A 10122-nucleotide genomic window follows, 5' to 3' on the forward strand; every position below is an offset into this window, starting at 1 on the left:
CTATCTACCAGCCCTCTCCTAATCCAGGGCCAGTTCTGTCCAGTGCCTGTGGACACACACGCACACACGTATATGCACTCACACACACACAGCCTTGACCAAAATCAGGTACACCCTTTCCCCCACCAAGGGAGCAGCATTAGCCACCTGGACTGCCATCCATAGCCAGCCCGCTGGCAGGTCTCCCTTCTCCTGGCCCAGGCAGACACCTGGAGATGGGACCTCTGCCCACCATGCTGGGGCTCCACTGACCTGCCCTTCTTGGCGTGTGTCCCCCACCCCCACCCCACCTCCACACACCAGGCAGGCCTGTATTCCTGCCCCAGGCAGGCAGAGGGAGGGGCACGGGGGACAGGATGGATCCAGGCTGCTAGGCTAGTGTCTTGCTTCCTGGCTGGTGTTGAAAAGAAAGGAAGGCGGTTTGTCCCCAGCAGTGTGGGACCCCACCCCCATCCCAGCCCCAAGCATAAACAAAGAGGCTGCAGTGATCAGGAAGTCCGAGGAGGGTGGGAAATTCCAGCGCCTTCTGACTCCACGTTCCTCTTCCACTGGCCCCAGCGGAGAGAGGACCCAGACTGAGGACCCTCGAGGCTCTGCCGGGGAGGGACCTGGCGGGGAGGGCACCCTTCTGTGTCCTCTGATGTGGCTGCACACTAGGAGTGAGCAGCGGGCCTACAGGAACCAGGACCTACCGAAAGGTCCCACCTCAGGGGCCACCAAACGGCCCCTCCTTCAGAACCAGTTGTGGCCCCCGACACAGCATGGTCCCTCCCCAGCATGGTCCCCACTATGCCCCTCCCAGCCCGTGGCATAGCCATGCCTCTCAATAGCACTGTGGTTCACCTGTAAAATGGGGATATTACCTAAACCCTCAGGCCCAGCGCGCTGGGTGTCAGTGGACACACGTCGCCCAGGGTCTCTGGCATAGACCCAGACCTGGGGTTCCCACTTCCGAAGCCAGACCCCACAACATGCCCAGCCCCCATCATGCCCATCCTGTGATACCGAAGCCTGCCTGGGAGGCCTCTCACCCATGCACCCATGAGACCCTGGACCTGGGGTTTCCTCCACTCTCGAGGCAAAGCCCCATGAAAATGCCCTGTGGGGGGGCTCCACCTGAAGAGGGAGAGTCACTTCACCTGCCCCTGAAATGTGCAGTGTGAGCTGGGGCGTGCCAGTGCTGGCCAGCCCTGGGGGTGGCAAGTGGCCTGGGCTGGGTACAGCCTCTACCACACCAAGTTATTTCCAAGTCCACCTAAGACTCGGCCCAGGCTTGGTGGTTCTCACTGTTCGCTGGCAAAGAGGTATGGAGAGAGCGCTTCCTGGGAGCGTCCTCTGCCCTGCCACGCCGGCACATGGGACCCCCACACCTGGGCCAGCCACTTCCTCAGTCACCTGTCCTCCCTGCTTCTGCCTTTCCTGCGAGTGCCTGATTCCTCGGAGCTCCCACGGGCCTCTGCTCCTGTGGCGTCGAGTGAGCGCTGGTGTGCTAGCCAAAGGGCCAGCAGTTCAAACCCACCAGCCACTCTGAGGGAGAACGAGGATGAGGCTGTCCGCTGCCGTGAAGATTCACAGCTTCAGAAACCCTCCACAGGCTGGGACTGCCAGACTGACAGTAGAGGTCGTCTCTGCTCTGGGCGTGTTATCCTGAGAGACCGGCCCCTGGGGAAGGACATCGTGCTTGTTGGTCAAATGGAAGGTCAGCAGAAAAAGATGGATCGGCAGGCACCGTGGACTCCAACATAGCACCGATTGTGAGGACGGTGCCGGACTGGGCGGGGTTTCATTCTTTGTACATGAGTCACTACCAGCAGGAACCAACTCCACGGTACAGATGCTAGGCCAGGCCGGGTTGTCTAGAGAAACAAATTCAGTGACACTCATCTCTGTATAATGAAGAGCTTTCTGTCAAGAAGTAACTATGTATCAAGAAGGCATCCAGTCCAACTCAAAGTCTGTAAGTCCGATGCTAGTCCTTAAGTCCCTCTTTGGACTCATGGAGCCGCCTGCTGGTGACGCAGATGGTGAACTGGGAAGCAGAGAGGGCACAGGCTGCTGGTGGCCATCAAGTCTCAGTCACCCAAACAACGTTGGTAGAAACATGGCAGGGTGCTGACAGCACTCAGGGTTGGCGGAAGCAGGAAGGCAGAGTCACAGCTGGAGAGAGGGAGGTTTCCCCACTTACAAGAAGACCACGCCCCCCAGGAGGCACCACTAGGCTATGACCTGGGATTCCACCCCTACCCTTCCATAAACATCCAAGTGGATGTAAAATCATCCCACTACCACAGCACCTGACGATGACAATATCTCTAGAGCTCCCTTTCCAGCCTCCCACAGCCAGCCCTATTCCTCGGGTCTCCTCCCACCTGGGCTCCTGCCCCCACCTGCCAAGAATGGAGAGAGGAGCATTTCATGACCCACCGAGCTACTAGGTGTTCAGTCATGCGGTTGCTCCGGGCCACCCAGCTTCTCCGAGACATCCTGCCTTCCAAAGCTGGTTCACCACCAGCCAGCTACAGAAGAGGTTTCTGATCTCCGGGGACGCTGTGGAGGGGACTGCCTACGGAAGAGGAGCCCTGGTACCAGAATGGTTCTGCTCTGAGGCTGCAATCTGCAAGGGTCAGTGGTTTGAAACCACCAGCTGCTCCTGATGGGGCTTTCGACTCCTGCAAACAGGTAACAGTCTTGGAAACTCAGACAGGGGCAGCTCCACCCTGTCCTTACAGGCTCGCTGTGAGTTTGTGTGGGTGGTTGGAGTTTACAGAAGACCCCGCCCAGTTCCCCTGGAAGCATCCTCCTCACCTGTGTAGCGTTTTCCTTCTGGAGGAAACTGTTACCTTTTTATTAAAGATACTTTCTGATCAACAGTGTGGCATTCAGGCAGCCCACAGGCGGCCATCCGTAGAAAACAGCAGTAACACCATAAGCGGGGCTCCGCCTAGGGCCTAATCAGGCACACGAGGGGGACCCCTCACAGGGGCAGTTTGGCTGAGCGTCTTTTCACCAGCCCCCCCTGCCTGTGAGGAAGGGAAAAGCAGATGGCACTGGGTGTCTCAGCCTTAAACACCCCACATGATCTGCCAAGAGGAACCCCAGCTCGGTCGGTCGAGTGACACCCTGCAACGGCCAGGAGCCCCATGGAGCAGTGGGCCAAGCCCTTGGCTGAAAGCCTCAAGGTCCGAGGTTCAAACCCGTCAGTCACTCCCTGGGCAACAAAGAGGCCGGTCTGCTCCTATACAGATGGACAGCCTTGGAAACCCTGTGGGGGCACTGCTGCTCTGACCTAGAGGGTCATTGGGAGACGGTCACCTGGAGGGCAGTGAGTGGGGCTTGGGGGACGGGTCAGGCTAGGTTGGCAGGGTGGCAGCAGGCAGCAAGGAGAAGAGGTTATGAGGACATCAAATGGCATTTTCAACCCCCACCCCAACTCCCTAGCCCCCCCGGTATTTGTGCCAGAGGGGCTGATGTGTCTGAATCCCTCTGCCGTGGAACAAGAGAACGCGCTCTTTAAAAAAAAAAAAAAGGCCCCTTTCAAGACACTCCGAGACGTTTCTGTGACATGCGTTTCTTCCTCAAAGAACAAAACGAAACATTCTCTGTGTAACAACAGTTTAAAACAGCCAGACAGGACTCCGCATTTCTCTAAAACAGGATTTAAAATAAAATGTCACTTCCGATCAAAAACTTGCATCCCCCTTCCCTTGACAACCCCCAGTCTGGGGTCCCCATCTTCTACCGGGCTGTTCCAGTCCGAACGTCCCGTGCCCCGTTTCGGGGAATTTCACTCCCTTGTTTGCAAGGGACCTTTTTTTTGGTATTTGGGGGAGGGCAGTAAAAAGATATATAACAAAATCTGCCGTTTTAAACGCACCCTCCCCCCATTTTAACCATTTCCCGGTGTGCCATTCAGTGGCATTCACAATTACACGCAATATGTTGTGTAAATATCACTGTTCTCGGTTGCCAGAATTTTCTATCACCCCCGACAGACATGCAGCCGCGACTTTCTTCCTCGCCTCTGTCCCTCCACCCCTTCCCCAAAATGACTCTCTGTTCTGGGTATCCACAGGAGCGGAGTCGTATCTGCCCCTTGGAGTCTGTCTGAGTTCACCCCGTATAATCAAGTGTGCAGGGAGAGGGCTTTTTGGTCTCTGGTTCTGGGCAGGCTAGGGCTCAGACAAGCTTAGCAGATCACCTTGTAGGGGACGTCCCCTCTGTGCCTCCCTCCTTGGCCCTGTCATCTACTCCCCGTTGGCCATTCTCTGGGGCATGTGGTGATGGCAGAGGGCAGGCTTTGTCTAGTCTCTCTCTCTCCCGCACATCCAGCCTTTGGGTGGGATTCAGCACCAGCGAGAACTCTGGGTCACAGGCCCGGCGTGAAATGGGCCTGGTCTGAGTCCTTAGTGGCAGGAGGAGGCAGTGACCAGAGAACAGGTAACCAAGGCCGTTCCTGGGCCAGAAGGTGCACTGGGTTCCTAGGACGCGGCCCGGGTGATGAACTGAGTATCAGAGGCTCCACTTGGCCCGCCTGGTCCCAGCAGGTGACTCCTGGGTTTCCAGAGCAGGCAGATGTCCTATGGCAGCGGGAAGCCTCTGGAGGGGAAGCCGAGCTGGGCAAGGGGACAAGGCACTGCGTGTGAGTCATACCCCCTGCCTCGTGGACTTGTCTTTGTGCCAGGGAGCCTGCCCAGCCTGCACCCACGTGGGCAGCTCCGGTGCCACACAGGGTCCCCAGCAGCAGGCTTTGCAGAACGCAGCCTGATCAGGGGCATCAAGAGTCACCCCTTGTCCCTGCCCTTCCCGCCCTGAGCCTCCACTACTAGGAGTTAGTTCTGACAAAGGAAACTATGGGCAACACTGACCACTGTCCGTGCCGGTCGCCGGTCAAAACCGCCCCCTCCGGCAACAACCGCCAGAGCCAATCGCAGGGCGGGGGCAGCGAAGATTAGGTCTGATAAAACGATAAAGCCGTGGAAACGGTAACGATCCAAACAAGAGTAACCATGGCTGAGCAAGTATCTCACGACCAGCGTGTTCACCAAGATAAACTTTTTTTTTTTAAGTTTCAGTCAGACTTTACAAATTCTCGGTTCTACATTTTATTATCAAGCCACGAGGGAGCCTGAGAAAGTTCATGGGGGAAATGGCACCGAAAGATACTGGCACGTCCTCCCACGAGCTTCCTGGGTCTGGCTGTGGCTGCGCTTCCTATAGGGCTCCAAGGGGAGAAGAGAGCACAGGGCTGCCGCACTGGTCCGCTGTGCCTTCAGGGGGCTTCGGGCTTTTCTCCCCCCTTCACGTCCTCTTTCTCGCTGCAAGCTCTCTACAAAATGAAACACAGGGGACATTGCTCAGCAGGACAACAGTGAGCCAGAGCAGGGCCAACCGATGCCCTGTGTCCCATGGACCTTCGGAAGGAACCAGAATGTCTTTTGGCAGACTGACTACTCAGACCATGGAGGGCACCTGAGAAGGCTCTGGGGGTGCAGCAGAGGCTGTGGGGATCAGGGGAAGGGGGCGATGTGTTCCACAGGAGGAAAGCTGTCTTTAGCCAGGGCCTCAAGAATGGCAGAGTCGAATGGAGGTGTGCAAGGCATTGAGGAGTGGTGGGGATGCTGGCAAAGTGGAGCACACAGCCCTAGCTGAAAGAAGTGGCTGCCTGCCGCTCAGCTCCTGTCTGCATGTGTCAGGCCCAGTGTAGGCAGACCTCCTGTGTTTCAAAGAAGTCAGAAATGTGTGTGTGTGTGTGTGTGTGTGTATACCTATATCTAAAGATATTAATGCAAGACCTGTCAACAGAAACATTGAAGTGAAAATTATCCCCAGCATCCATCGTGCACACCTCCCCTCCTGCCAGGTGCGCCCGGCCCGGCCCCTCTCTGCAGTGGTGGCCTCTAGCCCAGGGCAGGCGCAGACTGAAACGGTGTCCTTCTGTTCCTTCTCCCAGAAAACGAGCCTCCCTCTCCTCTGGTCTCCGGGATCATTGACTACAACATGCCCCTCACCTCCACCTACCTGAAGCAGATGAAGCTGCGAGTGATGAACTCCCAGGAGCAGGTGAGTGGCCCGCCTCACCTGGAGAGACCTCCCATCCTGATAGGGGGATTCTCCCGGAGACTTAACACACTGAAAATTAAAGAGACCCTTATCTGGCTTGTCTGGGCTTGGCAGTCCAGGACAGAGAAGGGAGGGGAGGGAAGGGCAGAGTGGGTTCCTAGTTAGGGGGTCTGTTGGGCGGGCAGCCCAGGTGGGTCATGTGAAGTGGGGACACGGTGGTCTTGTGAGACTTCTTACAAGCTTCCCCCAAGGGGGGGGGGGGGCGGTCAGGGGCAAGGGAGGGTGTGAGCAGGCACTGCAGACCTTGACCCTGGGCTGTCTCCCTCTCTGTGGTGCCCTTTGTCTGCTGCTGCCTCACTTGGAGGGGAGGCGAGGGGCCCTGGGCCCGGTCAGGAGGATGGGCCTTGGAGGGTGGCCAAGGCAAGATAAGACCCCAGCCCCCCCTGCCCCGCCCCCCTGTCCATGACTCCCCAGCTGCGGTTTGCCAAGGGCCATCAGGCACCATGGAAACAGGCTATGAAAAGAAAGTCAACTGCCACCCGTCTCCCCACACAGGCCACCTCCTAGCCCTTTGCAAAGCGAGTCAGTCTCCCGGCTGTCTTTCAAAGGACTAGGTGAGTGTCGACCCCCGCCTCCCTCGCCGCCGCCATCAGGGAACGCGGTTCTCACGTGGTCTGGAGAGTTCCCCGCCTGCGCCGCCGAGCCTTCTGACCCCCCGCAGCCTTGAGGCTGACGAGGGGGAGCGGGCTCTTTCTCCCCAGCGGAGGGACCCTGGGTGCAGGCGTCCCCGGAGCCCGGTCGCCTTGGCAACCTGAGACTGCGCGCGCAGCTCAGAGGGGCGGCGGCTCAGCCTGCACCCGGCCCGGGGGTGGCAGGAAGGAGTGTGCAGGTAGCTTCTGGGCTGTGTCGCCAACTGGAGGACGGACACTGGTTGGCACTGCCACCCCCTGAGGTGTGTGCCCACACCCTCCTCTCCTTGTAGGTGTGTGTCCTGTGTCTGCCACCCGCTTTTGTGCTGGGAGACCGCCTCCTTAGGAAGCCCGTCAAGACCAAATTGTAAAACAAACAGGACAAGCCTGGCCCGACCTCCAGGTTTCTGACGCTGTGTGTCTTCACGGGAGCAGACAGCCTCATCCAGATCCCTCGCAGTGGGTGGTGGGTTTTGAACCACCGGCCTCTGGGTTAGCAGCCTGGTGCTTCAAACCTCAGCGCCACCAGCGCTCTCTAAGGAAACCTCCGGTCAGCAATAATAATGATGATCATAACTCCAGAGGGAGGACTGGCTCACAGTGACAAGAGGCCTTTTTCCCATGGCTGCCCGCAGTGTGAAGGTGCTGCTTTTGTGGTGGTTAGAATTGTGCGGGCTGGGAGTGGGTTGTGGGGTGCCGGGGTGGGGGCAACACCACCGACTACCTAGAGCAGTGGCCCTTTCATGCAGTTCCTCATGTTGTGGTGACCCCCGCCCCCATTCATAGAATTATTATCATTGCTACTTCATCACTGTCATTTTGCTACTGTTATGAATCAGGCGACCCCTGTGCAAGGGTCATTCGACCCCCAAAGGGGTCTCGACCCACAGGTTGAGAACTGCTGACCTAGGGTATCCCACGGCCTAGCTCTGGCTCTGCGGTAACCAGCCCCCAGCAGCACCACTACCACAGGCCACGGGGCCTATCTTGCATCGTAGCCACCAAGCCTGCTCATGGTTGTGCCGAGGGAAGCCCAAGGCACACCCACACGTTGCACTCGATCAGATTGCCAGCTGGCAGGGCCAGTGGTCGTCGGTGCCACCCCAGTGAGGGGAGGCTGATGGCGACGACTTGCTTAGACCATCAAGCACAGAGACATATGTAAAACGGCAGGAGCCGCTTGTTTAAATATAAAATCCATTTTACCTGTGCTGTTGTCATCAATGCCATCAAAGCAGTTTCAGCCCATAGCCACCCCCGCCCCCTCCATGTAGAGCAACAGTTCTGACCCGTAGCCACCCCATGTAGAATAGAACAGACACTACCGGGTCCTGCGCTGTCCGCACCATCGTTCTTATGCCGAAGCCCCTCGAGGCAGCCTCTGTGTCCTTCGGTCTTGTCGCCGCCCGGCTACCTTCCCGAGCATGATGTCCTTCTCCGGGACTGGTCTCTCTTGACAGCATGTCCAAAGTACATGAGACCAGCTCTCACCATCATTGCGCCTGAGGAGACAGACTTGTCTGTTCCATTGGGCAATCCAGAGTGCTTTCAGTATGCTGCACCAGCACCCGCATTTCAACGCACCAACTCTTCCCCGTCTTCCTCAGTGAACGTCCAGTTTTCACCGGGATGGAAGTGCGCTGAAAATGCCATGGCTTGGACCAGACACCCCTTCATCCTCAGAGTAACCCCTTTGCGTTAGTGCCGCAGAGTAGATTCTCCCAGTGCAGTGCTTTATCTGACCTCTTGACTGTTGCTTCCATGAGCATTGATTGTGGGTCCAGACAAGTGCCAGTAGACAGACTCAAAACTCAAACTCACCGTCACCAAGACAATGGCCACTCACAGCAACCCTATGGAACAGGGTGGAACTGCCCCTGGGCTCCTGAGACTGGAACCCTTTACAGGAGCGGAAAGCCTCCTCTTCCTCCCATGAAGCAGCTGATGAGTTCAAACAGCTGACCTTGGGATTTGAATCCCACTCTGCCACCAGGGCTCCTCTGCTAGTAGCCGGGGATGGAGGTGACTGGCGAGGTGCTTTGGTACGTTTGCAGTCCTTTTGGAGCCTGCTGCGTGAGTGCAGAGGTCCCCTGCTGGTGGCATGGTTCAGAGTGCAGGCTAAACCACGCGGTTGGTGGGCAGAAAGGCCTGGTGATCTGCCTCTGAAAGAGCAGCCGTTGAAAGCCCTTTGGGGCACAGTTCTACTCTGGGGTCACCATGCGTTAGAATCCACTTGAGGGCAAGCAGTCTGTTGGTTGGTTTTTTGCTTGGAGTCAGGCCCGGTGGTGATCTAGTGCTGCCCCCAGATGGTCTTACGATCCAGGGCGAGACAGACACGGAGGGAGAAACCACAGGCAAGCCCCTGGCTCATGGTAGATACTGACTGATAGGCTGCAGGGGGCAAGCTCCAGGCGGCCCCGCGTGGTGGGCCCTGACAAGGATAGTGGAGGCCTGATGCTGAGCATTCTGAGGGCCTGGAGCTGAATGAGCTAAGGGTCAGGGAAGGCTGGGAGCTGAGCTGGAGGTGTGAAGGGAGAGCATTCCTGCAAAGGGCCCTGTGTCCCCAGGATGGCGGCTGTGGCGGGGGCCACTGGGGAGGAAGTAGCGGGAAGCCCAGCAGTGGGCATGTGGTGGATGTCTCTAGTGAACCTGTGAGTGAGCAGAAGCCAGCATCTGACTTGGCTAGGCTCCAGAGAGGCTAATGGCAGGGTGTTTGCTCCACGGAGCCCGTGAAGCCCAGCTGTGGCCAGGGCTGTGAGGCCAAGATTGGGGCAGCCTCAGCCCACAGCGGGGCTGGGCTGCATCTGCCTGGCCTTCATGAGCGGAATCCCGGATACCAGGGGGAGGGGGGTGGGGGAGAGGGGGATGTGTGTGCTTCTGAAGGCTGCAGGCTTCCCCAGGGTGCTGCTGTGGGAGATCAAAGGGTGCAGGCCCACCTTGCAACACCTGGCAGGTGTACCCCACTTCAGGCTTCAGTCTTTTCATCTGTGGGCCTCCAACCAACGTTGCACACACAGTAATGAGCTCTCGGGCCACTCCAAGGCGAGTGCCCTGTTTTATAGCCAGGCGCATGGCAGAGCGAGAAATCACATTGCTCACCGGATTATTTATCGGTGGCAGCAAGGAAAGCCCAAGGATCCTGGAGTCTTTGATTCTTCACCTTGAGTTGGAACTAAAAATACCCAGGCTGCAATTAGCTGCTGCTTTCCTGCAAAGCAAAGTCAGAGGAGGACCTGGGGGGAGGGGGGGCAATGGGGGTGGACAGGGGTGAGTGAAGGGCCCCCTCAAAACAGTCGAAGGACAGGCTGGCCCTCTGTCCCCCAGACCAGGATCAAATCCCTCAAGGCATGACTCTGGTCACCAGAAGCCATCG

At 57.7% G+C, this 10122-nt stretch overlaps 1 protein-coding gene across 1 annotated transcript in view; it reads left to right on the forward strand.

Annotated features, from left to right (window-relative positions):
• NOL4L (nucleolar protein 4 like) overlaps positions 1-10122 on the forward strand; it is a 92591-nt gene that overhangs the window by 25336 nt on the left and 57133 nt on the right. The window contains exon 4 of the mRNA XM_004697918.3: positions 5951-6060. Coding sequence (XP_004697975.2) covers positions 5951-6060 — 110 coding nt within the window. The remainder of the gene's footprint in view (positions 1-5950; positions 6061-10122) is intronic.

The sequence above is a fragment of the Echinops telfairi genome, unplaced genomic scaffold (genome assembly GCF_000313985.2).
Source record: "Echinops telfairi isolate 266 unplaced genomic scaffold, ASM31398v2 ScPeMD7_5592;HRSCAF=6446, whole genome shotgun sequence".
Taxonomy (NCBI): domain Eukaryota; kingdom Metazoa; phylum Chordata; class Mammalia; order Afrosoricida; family Tenrecidae; genus Echinops; species Echinops telfairi.